Source organism: Camelina sativa, chromosome 6, assembly GCF_030686135.1.
Source record: "Camelina sativa cultivar CO46 ecotype springtype chromosome 6, ASM3068613v1".
In the NCBI taxonomy this organism is placed as follows: Eukaryota; Viridiplantae; Streptophyta; class Magnoliopsida; order Brassicales; family Brassicaceae; genus Camelina; species Camelina sativa.
This window is the reverse complement of record NC_141885.1, coordinates 1,896,610-1,913,254: the sequence shown is the minus strand read 5'-3', so window position 1 is coordinate 1,913,254 and position 16,645 is coordinate 1,896,610. Positions and strand designations below refer to the sequence as shown.

Genomic DNA, 16,645 nt, shown 5'->3' with positions numbered 1-16,645 from the left:
ATTATCTAACACATTTATTTTTCTCAGTAACATCAGTGTCATCTTCTATTGGACCCCCAAGGCATCTCTATTTCATTATTCAATCGGATTAGTCGCGTTGAAACTAAGCTTTTGCACTTTTTTTTTTTTGTACCTTCGAAGTTTGAACCATAATATCATTAATCAAAATTAGGATCTTATAATACATTCCATTTATAATACATTCCATTTTTTTCAAATAATGAAGATTTCAAAGAAAAAACCATAAAATAATTTTATTTTAGTAATTTCAAAATTAATTAGACGGTTAGAGAGTCTTCATCATTGTTTAAACAATTTTATTAATTTGAACTTTAGCCATCAATGCGGAAAATACAAAAAGTAGATGTGTTAAATTACTGAAACACCCTCGGTTCAATATGTATTTTCTTTGAGCTATTTTTGGCCAATGGAGAAAGAATTTGAGAGTCGCCGCAGCTATCACTCTGCTCTGTCACTTTGTCTTTTTACCTCTCAGAGATACTCAGAGAGAGAGAGAGAGAGAGAGAGTAAGGAAATGGAGAAGGCGTTAACGAAAGTGACGAGCTTTAAAGTGGGAGGTTCATGGATCTCCAAGAAAGCTAAAGAAGAGCTCGCAAACATCACCAGTGACCTCACTGTGAGTGCTCCTTCAATAGGGAATCTTCTTCTTTCTTTGTGCGTGATGTTGATTTTGTTTCTTTTCGTTTCCTTTCTGGGTTCTTGCATGCGATTCTTGTTTGAATTTAGATTGTTTTAGTGTAATGTTGTTTGATTAAAAAGGCGATTCTTTTAGTTAAATCTGGTGTCGTTGATGTTTCTAAAATTGTACAAGAAGAATCATAGATCTAGGAAGATCTTAGATGGGTTTTGCCAATTGAAGATGGAAATTACTCAAGATCATTAGAATTGTTGAAACCCATCTAGGAAGATCTTAGATGGGTTTTGTAATTCTGACTTTTTAAGTCATTGTTGACTAGAAAGAGGATTCTTGTTTTGGTAATAATGTGTTACATGTGCTTGCCTTTTGAGCTAAGAGCTCTACACCGACAAGGCAAGAAACCCAAATTCTACTCGATTTTGTGTTATCTATTGAGTTTGTTTTAGTTGTGCTAAGATATGAATTCTAGGACCATTCTTCAAACACTTTGTCTTTCCTTTTGTCTCATTGATTCAGTACAATGATTGTTTTCATAGGCTTTTGCTATTTGTTCAATCATTGTGTTGATACTTGATAGGATTTACATTGCTTTGCTTCAAATGGTAATATAATGTTCATTTTCTTTTCCAGACTTTCTCCACTACTGTTGAAGAGAAGGCAAAATGGGTTTTCAACAAGCTTAAAGGTATTATTAGCATACACCAATTTAGCTACCATAGTTTCAAAATCAAAGATGCTAAAGTTCCTAACTTGCTAATCTGTTTTCTGTGTTTCTCTCTTTAAAACAGGAAAACCACTGAAAAGCTTACCAGATCTTCTCAAAGAATACAACTTACCACCAGGACTATTCCCAGAAAACATAATCTGCTACGAATTCGATGAGACCAAGAACAAGCTCACTGTCTTTTTCTCTTCACCGTGTGAAGTCACATTCAAAGACGGATCAGCGATAAGGTACGCAACACGCGTGAAAGGTATTCTGCTTAGAGGGAAACTGATGGGTGTGGAAGGAATGAAGACAAAAGTGTTGGTTTGGGTTAAAGTCACAACAATCTCAGTTGAGAGCTCCAAGTCTGACAAGCTCTGGTTTACTGCTGGTGTTAAGAAATCTCGATCCAAGAACGTCTACGACACGCCTCAAGATGCTATCAAAGTCGTTGGAGAGTTCTAAGGATATTTTCTTGAATGGTTATTATTATCATATTTGATTCATGAATTTTATTTGGGATTATATTTGCATTGTGGGAAGAGGTATATTCAAAGGCAATGTGTTTATATAACTCTCGTTGTCCTCCTTTATTCAAGCAATCACAAATATAGTACCACAGAATACTAATTCTGGTTTCTTGAATTGGTAAGAAGGCTCTACATGTCAACTGTAAAGACTATGAGCTGATTGACATTTCTGAAGATGGATTTGTTTGTGTTCTTGCTTGATCCTGTTGAAAGATTTTGCTTGTATCAACAACAATGGGTCTCAAGATATCATCACCATGGTCCATGGCCTAAGTAAATACGTGGAGGTCACTATTTTATGAACCTTTCAAGTAAATTTATGTGATGGTCTTCCTCTTCTTCTTTTTGGCCACCTACCTAGATAGATTGAGAGGACCGAAACCTAAACAAAATTTGTTGCTCATTTACTCAAGAATTCTGTTAATTAGCCGAAAAAAAAAAAAAAAATTGGATCATATGATTTACACCAATGATGTTTTAAAGAAAAGTTTGGATCCGAGTCTTAAAAACAAAAAATGTCCTTTAAGTGATCTTACTTACCAAACTCAAACTTTACAATTGCCTTTTTTTAGCATTTATGGTCGGCTCAATATAAAAAACTCACACAAAATCATATCTCCTTCAATAGTAGAAATGTGATAAGCTATTGAAACTTAAAATCAGTCTCAAAATATGTTTTGTACCAACAATATGTTTTGGCACTTTTACACGATTTACTTCTTACGTATATCATCAGTCTCTTCGTTTATATTCGATTCTTATTTGTTTCCGTTTCCATGTTTGTTGTAATTAGAAATGTTACATCTCCAAGTCGATGTGATAAGTGGAAGACGCGACTCGTTGGGGCAATGAATGAAAAGGGCTCCACGGTCGGGTCCTACAGATATTAAGGATGTGTTGTCTCTTTGGCCCGTTTTCAAAGCTACTTGGGCCCTCCAAATAGTCAAGTTGTTCTGTTTTTTTTTTTGTTTGCTGCCACCTAAAATTTAACTCCCATCTCTCACTTTATTTATTTATTTTTTTTTTTTTGGCTTAAACAGTCAACTTTTCATTAACTAAGATCATACAACCAAATCAAGGCAAATACATTCACCACTAAAGATTTGGACCAAATGCAATGGTTGATCAAGTACAATCCTGGAACACTAGCGGATCTAACGCTACATAATCAAAAACCATTACATTTTTTAACCATGACGAGATAGACAACACACCACGACTCAGAGTGAAGTCATCTCTTAAACCACCTAAATTAACCTAATGACACGAAAACAAATACTAACACAGAGAATACCAAAACTAATACTGAAAAAAACAAATCCCAGCCATAAGAACCTCTGGATCGACATGTAGAACTTTTCCCAATAGCTTCAACACCTGAAGGCGCATCATCATAAGAGCTTCGTCGTTCTGGCTTTCACTGTTCCGGTCCTAAACCTAAAAACGGACAATACATCCGACTGACCCGACCAAGAATCGTGAGACAAAACCGACGAACTAGATGCATCTCCGATCTAACCATATAATAACCAAATTTTCTCAAGATTAAAAATTGGAACACATAATAGCAGATCATCACCTCGCAGTGCAAGATTGAAGAGCTAAATCACTTCCGTCGGAGGCACACACCTTGGTCGGACTGAAACCAAACAAACCGCTCCTTGCTACAAGACACCGCCGTGGCTGGAATGAGAGGTAAGATCTGAATAAGAACCCAAACCCGACCGCAGAAGCTTGCCGAAGAGAAGCTTCATCTCTCATTGCTCACCGAAGCCAACAAACCGCCGGAGACAAATCCGCCGGAAACAATCGTAGTCGCCAACCCAGATTCGCCAGATCTGGCCATAGAATCGACTCTGTCCTTCAATGTCGCACCAGAGCCTTCACCAGCAACCACTACCTGACGGAGACTTCGCTTCACGCGCCGAGATATCACCGGAACCACCACCATCGAGAGTCACCAAACCGCTGGCGAAAGGAAGACAAGGAACGGGAGAAGACAACTAAGAGACTACAAGAATGAAAACCAAAGGACGGAGCCCTCTCCGGCGCCAGAAGGGCAACCGGAGAAGCAGAGCTAGCAAACCGGCGACGACTCTCTCTCTCTATTTTAAACGTTTTTAATTTTCAGTCCTTTTAGAAACCAAAACCTTCACCGGTTTTCCTTTTTTTGTTTTTTACAAATCCGCTTTTCACTTTATCTCTTAACCCTCACGTTTCCTCTTCTTTCACCATTTTACCCAAGAAGAATAATTATTATTTACCAAATCGATTTCATCAAACAATGAGCTGCATAAAACCATAACGACAAAACTCATAAATCATTAATGTATCTGTTTATGATATAAGCTTAACTTAAATTATGAACATACGCTTGTTCGGTAGCAGCTAGGATTAGGCGGCTTAATCGATTCCACCATAACTTCCGGGCTCATAAAGTGTGTACACGTGGCGTAATCGGATTAGTAGAACGTGGTGAAGACAATTAATTCAAAGCTGGTTAATAAAACCCGTCGAGTCGTGCTTAAGAGCTGCTGGTTGACTTGCGAGACACATACACACTCGTTGTCTTTAAAGGGACAGAACAGTTGTTTTATTTTTTATACATGGACCGACACCCTTTTTCTAAATAAACTCCCTTTTCTCTTATTAGCCAATCATATCTCAACGATTACTACAAAAATAAACAAAAGAATATAATAATTTCACACATAATGAATAGATAAATACGTAAATTATAAAAAGGGAAAATCTGTTTAGATCCTTGTCTTCAATAAACAAATCTGTAACTTTTGTTTTTTGTTTTTGTTTATATACATCCACAGTATTAAACAGCTTGTGCATATATATATTGGTTAAAGAAGTTTTGTAAAATGAAGTGGTAAAGACTTTCTATATTAAAAAATCAAAAAAAAATTCATCTTTTATTTTTACAAATAATTTTTTTTTGGTAGAAATTTTTACAAATAATGTGATAATCACGTAAAAAATTATACTGTGTTATTTGTTAAAAATGTACAAAAATTCAATAGATCATTTATTTCAGATTGTGTCACCGTGTTATTTTATAAATAGATCTCCATATTTTATCAATCTAGCTGATTAACCAAATGTATTAGTCAACCAAAAAAAATCAATTTCGTGTAATGTAAATTGTAATTTATATATCAAAAATCTTAATTTGACTCTTGCTTGTTGTAGTAATTTTTTTTTTTTGGGAAAAATTCGAGTAAGTTATAATATTTCACTTCTTTCATAAACGAAACATTTGAATTATAATTGTTCTCGAATTATTGAAACAATAATAAATAAATCATTACAAAAAATAAGTAATAGATAAAAAAAAATGAGAAAGACAGAGAGTTTACTCTCTTTTGTATCTGCACCGCAGACTTTATCCTGCAACCAATTTTTTTTTTTAAACTAATATTTTTCGAGATCTGCTTGAGGAGGAGACACAAGAAAATCACAAAAATCTCTCCCATTAAAAAGACTGCAGAAGAGAAATAATTATTATAAAAAAAAAAAAACAAAGCGAAAGAGAGAAGAAACACGACACGAATTTTGTATAATTTAAGATTTAAAAAAAGTTATAAAAAAAAGAGAGAAAAGAAATATCTTTTTTTGTGAGTTGGGTTTTTTTTGTTCAGTTTCTCAAAATCGGAATCGATGGCGGAGAAGAAGGAAGACCAAGAACAACAACCGTCGAAGCTACTAAAACCATCCACCGGACGGCCAACGATTTCACTCCCTCCTCGACCCTTTGGTGAAATGTTTTTTAGCGGGGGCGTTGGGTTTAGTCCTGGTCCCATGACTCTCGTCTCTAATTTGTTCTCTGATCCTGATGAGTTGAAGTCTTTCTCTCAGCTTTTAGCTGGAGCTATGGCTTCTCCGGCTGCTGCTGCTGTTGCCGCCGCTGCTGTTGTTGCTACTGCTCATCATCAGACACCTGTGAGCTCTGTCGGTGAAGGCGGCGGTGGGGATGATGTTGACCCGAGGTTTAAACAGAAAAGACCAACGGGATTGATGATTACACAACCGCCGGGGATGTTTACTGTACCGCCGGGATTAAGTCCGGCGACTCTTTTGGATTCTCCGAGCTTCTTTGGTCTTTTTTCACCTCTTCAGGTGTGTGAGATTCGTTAATAACAAAAATCAAAGTTTTTTTTTTTTTTAAAGTTCTGTTTTTGGTAAATAAAAGTGAAGAACTTTATGTGATTTTTGGATTTTTTGTTGCTATTTTCAAGTTTTTTGTTTTCATTCGGTTTATAGATGTAAATCCAAATTATTTTACTGGATAATGTTCTTCATTTTAGGCCAAAATTGGGAAAATTTGACTATGAGAAATTAGGGATGCTTTTTTTGGGTATCTGAATCTTTGAATGAAGGAACTTTAGAATAGATATGTATATATTTGTTTGACCAAAAAAAAGATATGTATATATTTTAGAAAGCAGGAAACTTTCAGACAAAGAACATCATTAGTAACTATTCTCTCTGACCTTCTCTATTCCAAATCTTGAATCTTTAAATCATTTAAGTATGTACTTGAAATTTGTTTTGACTTGTTTTGTATCTTTGGGGTATTGTAGGGAGCATTTGGTATGACACACCAACAAGCTTTAGCACAAGTCACTGCACAAGCTGTTCAAGGCAATAATTATGTTCATATGCAGCAATCACAACAATCTGAGTATCCTTCCTCTACACAACAACTACAACAACAAGCTTCACTGATTGAGATTCCAACATTTTCTACTGAGCATCGATCCCAGATTCCCTCGCCGCCGGTTCAAGATTCATCGCAGCAGGGTCAGAGAGAAACTTCGGATATATCAGTCTCTGAGCATCGGTCACAGCCTCAAAATGCTGACAAACCAGCTGATGATGGATACAACTGGAGGAAATACGGGCAGAAGCAAGTGAAAGGGAGTGATTTTCCTCGGAGTTACTACAAATGTACGCATCAAGCGTGTCCTGTCAAGAAGAAAGTGGAGAGGTCTCTCGATGGACAAGTGACAGAGATCATCTACAAGGGTCAGCACAGTCATGAACCTCCTCAAAAGCGCGGCAACAATAACGGGAGTTCTAAAAATTCTGATGTTGCAACTCAGTTTCAAACCAGTAACAGCAGTCTCAACAAGACTAAGAGGGACCAAGAAACAAGCCAAGTTACGACAACAGAACAGATGTCTGAAGCAAGTGATGGTGAGGAGGTTGGTAATGCAGAGACTAGTGTGGGAGAAAAACACGTGGATGAGCCTGATCCCAAGAGAAGGTAAAGAAAGAAACTTTGAAGAGATTTGACTGTTCCTCTTTCGTTCATCTCTTATGAGTGTATTGGTGTTTCTGATGAGATTAAGACAATCTTTAAATGTTGCAGAAATACAGAAGTTCGGGTTTCAGAACCAGTTGCTTCATCGCACAAAACTGTGACAGAGCCTAGGATTATTGTCCAAACAACGAGTGAAGTTGATCTCTTAGATGATGGATATAGGTGGCGCAAGTATGGTCAGAAAGTAGTCAAAGGAAATCCTTATCCAAGGTTACAACAAAAACCGGTCATCTAGTTTAAAGTTATATATATTCATCGGTCTTTTTTCCTTAATGAATGCTCTTTGATCTAATTCACAGGAGCTACTATAAGTGTACAACACCGGCTTGTGGAGTAAGGAAACATGTAGAGAGAGCAGCAAATGACCCGAAAGCTGTTGTAACAACCTATGAAGGGAAACATAACCACGACGTTCCTGCTGCTAGAACCAGCAGCCATCAGTTAAGACCAAACAATCAACACAACAACTCAACGGGTAACTATAATCAACAACAGCCTGTTGCGCGTTTAAGGCTTAAAGAAGAGATATAGAAGAAGCATAAGAAGGCGCTTGAGCTTCTGTGAGTTTAATGAATCATCTTTTTTTTGGATAATGAACCTGTTGTGTTACATGTTTACTCAAATTACCACAGGTCTCCATGGACAGAAACTCTGATATTACAGGTCTAAAGGTTTGTTCTTTTATTTCATGTTGGAATCTTTTGTGTAATCGTAGAAGCTTTTAGGAGGTAATGTAAAAACCAGATTCAGGATTCTGGTCTTATGTGAATTCTTTTGTACATGGGGAAAACAAAAATTACAGAGATCCTTTTTTTGTTCTTGTTGTAATAGATTAAATTTGTGGATTAAATGTTTGTTTTCTTAGTACTTATAATAACAATGTCTCTATACAAATGAAATCTCACACTGAAGATTAATGCTTCTAGAGAGATTCTGAGTGATCTAAGTTAACCCTTACCTAAAAATCTGACAATTCAGAATAAAAATCTTGATTCGGATTAACCAGTTTGGATCATTCAGAGACATTACAAAAGTTTTGAAGTCACAAGAACAGTAAATGTATATGCAAAAAGTTACACAACATGCTTTTATCATACAAAAAGACTAGATTTTTCAAACACTACCTTAAACACGCAAAAACAAACAGAAACCTTTACTTCATCATCATACATCATCAGATGTTGTTGTAAGCTACAGAGACCAAGTGAGGAACTTTACCCTCATCAAAAGGCAAACTCACATACTCTCGCGCAAACTCTTCAGCTATCTCCCAAGCAAGCTCACCATGAACAGCTTTACAATACATATACATCACAGTAGTCGCAGCAAGATTATACAGCATCAACAGCGTCAAAACAGCAGACGTGATCACAATCTGCAGCACAAAGAAAGCATTCGGCCACAACTTCCCACCATCATCGTCGAGCTGAGCCGAGGCAGCTACGGTACTGATCCAGACTAGAACCGACTCCGTTGTAGCAAAGAAGAAGATAATAGACAAAGAAACACTTTTCATTCCTTTAACCAAGCTTTTACTTCTCTTCAATGGAGCTAACCCCCAAGCTGACTCAACAACAACAACAACCCAAGCAAGAATCCAATCCACATAGAGCTTAACCACAGCTAGAATCGAGATAACCGTTACTACCATAGTGACAGCTTGGAAATACGGAGAAGCGTAATCGAATTCCTTATTCAACAAGAAAGCTGGAAACCCTAGAATTAGAAAAAGCCCCAAAACGATGAAATTGGATGAAATCAAAGTAGCGAGGAGTGGTAAAAACGAGGCGAAGCTCGATTTAACGGCGGAGATAAATCTCACAGGTCTACCGTAGAATCCTTGGAAAACACTGTAAGCGATTGATCCAATAGCTAAGAGATTGAAGACGGTGACAACAACGATGTAAGCGATTAGAAGCAAGACCGTCGTTTTGGTATCGACGACGACGACATCAGAATCATGGAGTCCGCGGAGGAGAGAGACGCTGTTGTGAGAAGCGGAGGATTGATCGGTGATGAGGCGGAAGACGGAAGGGTAAACTGTGACGGAGAAGCAGAGAGGAAGGAGGAAGAGGACGGAGAGAGCTAAGAAGTGGCGTGAGTGAGCGTTGATGATTCGTTTTGATTCTGATAAGACTACCCATAGATTCACCGGAGATGGGGATAGAGATGGAGATGGAGTCGCCATTGAAGACGCAAAGTTTAGTTAGTAGAAGAATCAATCGAGAGGTTCATGACGAAGACTTTGCTTCAAGATAATTGTTGGACGGGTAGGGTAGACTTGGGTCAAATCGGGTCGGATAGGGTCGAATTGGGTCAACTCGGGTCGGGTAAGGTCAATTAAACAGGGATGAATCCATCTTATTCACACCTCTTAACTAACCAATCAAAATTAGCCTTTTCAATGTGCTGTTATTAAATTTGATACCGTAAAAAAAAAACTCGTTTCTAATTTACATCGTTTCTAATTATATAATATTAGATATGGTCCGCGTAATAATGCGGGTAAAATTTTTAAAAAATTATTGAGAATAATTAAGTAGCAATAGACATGTTTTTAGATTTTATTTTGTAACATTTTAATATTGAATATGAACTTTTCATATTTTTTTTTAATTCTCTCTCAGTTCTATTATATAAGAGTTTGAAGGCTTTTTACATTATTTTATAATATTTTCTCAAATTTTGTATGTATAGTTTTCTTTTAATTTGTTTTAATAATTTAATTCCGGAAATTAGGTTATATTTGTTTTATTATTTTATTTAGTTGGTACAGTAAATAGTGAACCGAGCAAAACCGATGTTTGTGGGTAATTAGGTGGAAACTATGTTTTAAAGGAGATCTAGATCTTTAACTATGGAGTCTGAGAGATATAGATTGAGAAAATATTTTTCTCGGAGATATATAGCACACAGTAATAGATTGAGCTCTATCTGGCTTGATATGATATTTTCTTGGAGAAATATATCGTTTTCCGTATATTTTCTTATTGGTTGAAGTTTTATAAATGACATAATATTTATTGTTATTATTTTTTCCACAGTATTTATTGTTTATTAATCTTTGTGTTTTTATCCAAAAACTCTTATAAGACATGGAGTACCATTTAAATATCTATAATATCGTAATAAACAATATTTTAAGTTTAATTATACGTTTCATCTTAATGTATAAAACTAAATATTTTATATCAAACATAATTAATAAATCATATCAAGTCTATATCTTAGTAAGAATTGAAAATACAAATAAAAATTAACAAAATATAATTCGCAATAAAACTGAATCAACATATTTAAGATATATTTGTTATGTTGTTATCTCATAAGTACTAATTTTAACTCATTTCATAATCAATTTTAAATAAGTGAAAGTTATAAAATAAAAACATATATAAAGATATATAGACATTAGCATCAAATTAGTGAAGATTCATTCCTACAAATTAGACTATATTTCGTATTATCTTATGTTTTAATATATGCATTACAAAAATACATGTGTTCAAATTATAAAATCAAACATAAAAAATATGAATAATATTCTTGAATCAATTTTTTAAAAATGATACATATTAATATTTGAAACTTTTTTAATCAAAAATAAATTTCATCGTTAGACTCTCAGTTTAGTAATCACATTTAACTATCTATTTAATCGTAAAACCATAATTCACTTCTTCATGTATTAGAGTTCAAATTTTCATTAAAAAAAAACTAATATGAGCATCATATGAGATAATATGTATATTGGTTAGTATTTTAAATTTAACAATAAACAATCAGTTAACATCCACAAAAAATTAGGAAATCCAAATTCTAACATCCACACATTGTCTCTTTGATGTTCATGATTTTCTATCGTATTCAAGGTTTTGATTTGATATGGGATACCACTTAGTATATATCTTTATATAATAAGACATATGCTTAATTTTTTTGTAGTGATAGGTAAATTATTCCTCTTTGTTTTTGATAAATGGTAAATATTTTTAAAACTGTTTTTGTTTCTAGAAAACGTGGCCAATATCACGTAGAATAGTAAAAATCAATCTTACAACAAATATTTTGTTTCTAGAAAATGTGGCCAATATCACGTAGAATAGTAAAAATCAATCTTACAACAAATATTCAGTCTCACATAGAACAGTTAAAATTAAATAATTGACATATTCAGTACGTTGATAATATTTGGTCTAATATTCACGCACGTTTATTTTTTTGTTAATTTTTGACACATGTCAACATCTGAATGATACAATTGACACGTGTCACAATCTTGTTAATTAGTAATTTTGTCATCAAGGTTTATATAATAAGATACGATAATAGATATATACAAAGAGTGAAAAAATACATGATAAGTGTTTAGGGCATCTGCATTGGGAGAACTGTTTTAGGTGTTCTTAGAGTAAAATTATTATTAAGATATTGTAAGATCGTTAGTTTAGATCATTTGTTTAAGAAGTTGGTTATTGGGAGAACATGTTTAAGATCATAAAATTTAATAATATAATAATCTAAAACATATTAAAGTTTTAAAAACTTTAAAAAATAACATTTAAATTCCAAACTTAAAAAACTTATGCTTAAATTCGAAATACAATACCAAATTTTCATGAAACAAACAAAATATTAAAGATCAAATAAATAAAAACAAACAAACATATTACTTAATTAAAACACACAAACATTTTATTTAATTAATACATAGATTAATGTCCAAATTTATTACATATATTCTCAATCAAATCCTCTTTTAATTTGTGATGTGCTTTTCTATTACGAATTCTTGTATGACCATCACCTAAACCCTCAAGATTTGAAGCAATATTTACTGAAAACGTAAGATCCGGAGTAGATCCGGTTCCATCTTCTTGTTGGAATTCTTGTTCGTCATAGAGTGTGTATGAATCTCGTTCATCTTCGACAATCATATTATGGAGTATGAGACATGCTCTCATAATATATGCAATTTTACCCTTCGCCCATAAAAGAGATGGAATTTTAATCAGGGTGAATCTAGATTGTAGGACTCCAAATGCCGTTCAACATCTTTTCATGCACCTTCTTGACGTTCTGCAAACAAACAATGTTTCGGGTGTTGTGGTTGTGAGATGGATTTAACAAATGTCGCCCATTCGGGGTAAATACCATCTGTTAGATAGTAAGCCAAATTATACTCCCTTCCGTTGACATAGTACGTAACTTCGGGAGCCCGACAATAAATAATGTCATTAAATACTGGTGATTGATCAAGAACATTTAAATCGATACAAGTACCTGGAGCTCCAAAAAATGCGTGCCATATACAGAGATCTTGTGAAGCTACCGCCTCCAAAACAATTGTTGGTTTACTGGTGCCTCGTGAATACATTCCTTTCCAAGCGGTTGGACAATTTTTCCACTTCCAATGCATACAGTTGATGCTTCCAACCATCCCCTGAAAAACCCGCTGTTCTTCATAAAAAAGTACCCTTTGAAGATCCTCTGGTGTGGGTCGGCGTAGGTATTCAGTGCCAAACAAGTCAACTATTCCGACGACGAAATGTCCCAAACATTTACGAGCAGTCGATTCAGCAAGATGTATATATTCTTCAACCGAGTCCGACCCAGTACCATATGCTAATAGTCGAATTGCTGCAGTACATTGTTAACACGCCAACCCTTTATATATATGTCGTTTATATTGTTTTGTATAGTATTAGAACTTTCCTTATTTGAACTTCTTGTATGCATATATATAGAATGTAACTAGGTCAATGATAATCTAAGGAATGAGAAACACTCCTTCTCCTATTCTCATCTAGCCGCCTCTCTATTCTCTCCCTATACTCTCATCTTCTTCTTCTCGAATTCTCACTCACTCTCTTCATTCTCACTTGTGATTAATTCTTACATGGTATTAGAGCAGTAACGCTCCTATTATACAAAATCTTAGTCTATTTTTATTCCGCAACCAGATTCAAATCTAAGATCTATCATGGATCTGAACAAAGCATTAATAATTCCGGTTACACTCAAGGGTGGAAACTACTTGCTATGGGCAAGAACCACAAAGACTGCGTTGTGTGGTCGTGGGCTTTGGAAGCACATCGAGAAGGATGAAGCTACAAAGGAGATCACGACTCTAGAGAAAGGAAAAGAGATCGTGGATTGTGATAGTGACAAATGGTTCCAAGAGGATCAAAGTGTTCTAGCGTTTATTCAAAACTCCTTGGATGCCCCAATCCTGGAGTCGTATTCTTACTGTGAGACGGCTAAGGATCTGTGGGATACCTTGAAGAATGTGTATGGGAATGTCTCAAACCTCAGCCTTGTTTTTGAGGTGAAGAGAGCCATCAACAATCTCAATCAAGAAGAAATGGAGTTCACCAAACATTTTGGGAAGTTCAGATCACTTTGGGCAGAGTTGGAGATGTTAAGACCAAACTCGGTAGATCCAGTGATCTTAACTGAACGTCGTGAGCAAGATAGAGTGTTTAGTCTCCTCTTGACAATAAACCCCTCATACAATGATCTCATCAAACACATCCTCCGTTCAGATAAACTCCCAAGTCTTGATGAGGTATGTAATCAAATTCAAAAAGAGCAGGGCTCGATTGGTCTCTTTGGAGCTAAAGGAGATCTTATCACTGCTAACAAAGGAGAGGTTGCTGTAGCAAACAAGGGGTAATACAAAAAAGATGGGAAGAACCGTGTCATATGTGATCATTGCAAGAAGCCGGGCCATTTCAAAGATAAATGCTGGAACCTTCATCCTCATCTCCGACCAAGAAGTGTCAATCCGAAAGCAAACCAAGCATGTGCCTATGGTGAAGGTCAAGCTCAGGTGACGACTCACACCACTGAAGGTAATGGAGCAGCACTAACAGCTTCCTCGGAGCTGGTGAGGAGGTCCGACCTTGATGCTCTCATAAAGGCTCTAAAAGAGTCTTCTGGTAATGCTATCTCACCCTTAATACTATAAAACCTCTTATTGTGGATTCTGGAGCTTCTCACCATATGATTAGTTACTCTAAGCTAATTAGTGATATTAAACCGACTTTAGGGAATGTGATCATAGCAAATGGAGATAAGATACCGATTAAGGAAGTTGGAAATTTAAATCTGTTTGATAGAATATCTAAAGCGTTTTATATGCCTAGTTTCACATCAAATTTATTATCTGTTAAGAAGGTGACTAATGATCTTAATTGTTATGCAATTTTTGGTCCTAATGATGTATTTTTTCAGGATATTTGATAGTAGGGTTTTCACCCAAGGTATCAATTCCCTATGCAGTTGTAGTACAAAGGGTTATCAATCCAAATGGTTGTCTATTGCTAGCAGGAAGGATATAATCAGGACAATACAAGTCAAGCCAAGCAAATAGGGTTTTTGTTCTAACAGTCCTAAAATAAATAAAAGAAAGGAATATAAACAAAGAAACCACACGACCTAAGCACTCGATGCAAGCAGTTGAGTACAGGATCGAGTGGGGTGATCGAGTAAGCAAATGAGATATGAACAGCTCGAGGTATTACTCGATGCAGGTTATCGTGTACCTGATCGGGTAAGTGGTCGAGTAAGTAAAGAAAATGTAAACAAATAAAATACGAAAGCTCCTAAGGATGGGGTAATCGAATCCTAAGTATTCTAGACCAGTACAGATGTCTTACATGCCTTAAGCAATTATTTCCTAGACAATGAATCTCTAAAACCTTGTCACCACACTCTCGCACTAGCAACAATCAACCTTGATCACTTACCACACTCTCGCACTAGAAATATGAACAAGCATGCATTAAGAACGATTCATTATTGTTAGTAAACTCAAACTCATATAATCCCTTACTCAGAGTCAAGTAAACCTCTAGCATTGGCTAATTCACGCATCTCATCTACACCTCTCGATCGCTGAAACGCCCTAGATCTAATCTCAACCTCTCGGTCTGTTGACAACATTATGAACACCAACCTAGAAGGAAATCTATCAATCATTTACAATCAAACTAAGGCATCCTAACCGATCAAGAACACAAAATCATCTATCCCACCCCTAGAAACTTTACTACACTACTCGGACATGATAACAAGGAACAAAATAACGAAAATGAATGAAACTTGCATTGTATTAAAAGATAGAGTAGAGTAGAAAGAGTATAAGATAGAAATCTAAAAAAACTATAAAAACTATGAAATAAAAATGCAAAACGAAAAGGAAAATGTTTGAGTCGCTCAGTTCTCTCACAGAAGCTCTCGCTCTCTGGTTTGAGGGTCTGCGGCGTGCTCTCTTGCGAGCTGGGAGAGGAGGGGTTTATATATGGAAACCCTTTTGACCTAGCTTCCCAGACCTGCCCGACGGTCTACTCGATGGGGTACACAAGGGTGAAGTCGGGTTACTCCTCGGGTGGATCTTCGGGTTTTTCTTCATGCTCTCGGATCCTCCTCGATCATGTTGGGGTTCGGACTTGTTCTTGCAGCTCGATGGCTCCTTCGGGTACATGCTCGGATTGTCCTTGTTTTTCCCCATTTTTAGCTCTTTAGCACATGTTTTCATCCAAAATATGCAAATGCAGAAATGCAACACCCTAAATGGTCTAAAAGTGAATTCCTACAGTTAATGACCTAAAAATGCTAAGTTAGAGGTATGAACAATGCAAAATGTGGACAAAAAAAGGATGCTAAAAACATATAAATTAGAGAGTTATCAATATTGAAACAAGTAAAGTTCTCGGCAAAGGAAGCACTAAAGATGATCTTTATGTGCTTGAGGATTCGAATCTCACCACTGCTTTATCTTCTTGTTTTAAATCAATAATCGATGAGACAAATTGTTCAATTTGGCATGCTAGACTTGGTCATCCACATTTTCGTGCATTACAACTAGCTTTACCTAGTTTTTCTTTTAAAAATAATGAATGTGAAGCTTGCATTCTTGGTAAACATTGCAAAACAGTTTTTCCCAACTCTTCTACTATATATGAGCATTGTTTTGATTTAATTCATTCTGATGTTTGGACATTCCCATGCTTGTCTCGTGAAAATCAGAAATATTTTGTTACTTTCATTGATCAAAAATCAAAATATACTTGGTTAAACTTGCTTCCATCTAAGGATAGAGTTCTTGAGGCTTTTCTAAACTTCCAGAATTATGTGACTAACCAATTTAATGCTAAGATAAAGATCTTGAGATCAGATAATGGTGGGGAGTACACAAGTCATATGTACAAACAACATCTAGCCAAACATGGGATTGTACACCAAACAAGTTGTCCTTACACGCCACAAAAAAATGATGTAGCTGAAAGGAAGAATAGACACCTTATGGAGCTTGTCCGGTCCATGATGTTCCACTCAAATGTACCAAAGAAGTTCTGGGGAGATGCAGTTGTTACGGCTTGCTATCTAATCAATCGAACTCCAACAAAAAT

At 35.7% G+C, this 16,645-nt stretch overlaps 3 protein-coding genes across 3 annotated transcripts; 2 read left to right on the top strand and 1 right to left on the bottom strand.

Annotated features, from left to right (window-relative positions):
• Nucleotides 1–364: 364 nt before the first annotated feature.
• Nucleotides 365–1,988, top strand: LOC104790102 (uncharacterized protein At5g01610). The gene is made up of 3 exons (XM_010515800.3): nt 365–637; nt 1,289–1,343; nt 1,447–1,988. Exons 1-3 carry the CDS (start codon nt 428–430, stop codon nt 1,827–1,829), a joined length of 648 nt encoding a protein of 215 aa, XP_010514102.1. The 5' UTR covers nt 365–427; the 3' UTR covers nt 1,830–1,988.
• Nucleotides 1,989–5,194: 3,206 nt separating this feature from the next.
• LOC104790101 (putative WRKY transcription factor 3) lies at nt 5,195–8,079 on the top strand. Its single transcript, XM_087455714.1, has 4 exons — nt 5,195–6,022; nt 6,487–7,172; nt 7,278–7,439; nt 7,529–8,079. Exons 1-4 carry the CDS (start codon nt 5,564–5,566, stop codon nt 7,758–7,760), a joined length of 1,539 nt encoding a protein of 512 aa, XP_087311840.1. The 5' UTR covers nt 5,195–5,563; the 3' UTR covers nt 7,761–8,079.
• A 123-nt stretch (nt 8,080–8,202) lies between these two features.
• Nucleotides 8,203–9,519, bottom strand: LOC104790100 (uncharacterized). Its single transcript, XM_010515796.3, has one exon. The coding sequence runs from the start codon at nt 9,415–9,417 to the stop codon at nt 8,404–8,406; it is 1,014 nt and encodes a 337-aa protein (XP_010514098.1). The 5' UTR covers nt 9,418–9,519; the 3' UTR covers nt 8,203–8,403.
• Nucleotides 9,520–16,645: the final 7,126 nt, after the last annotated feature.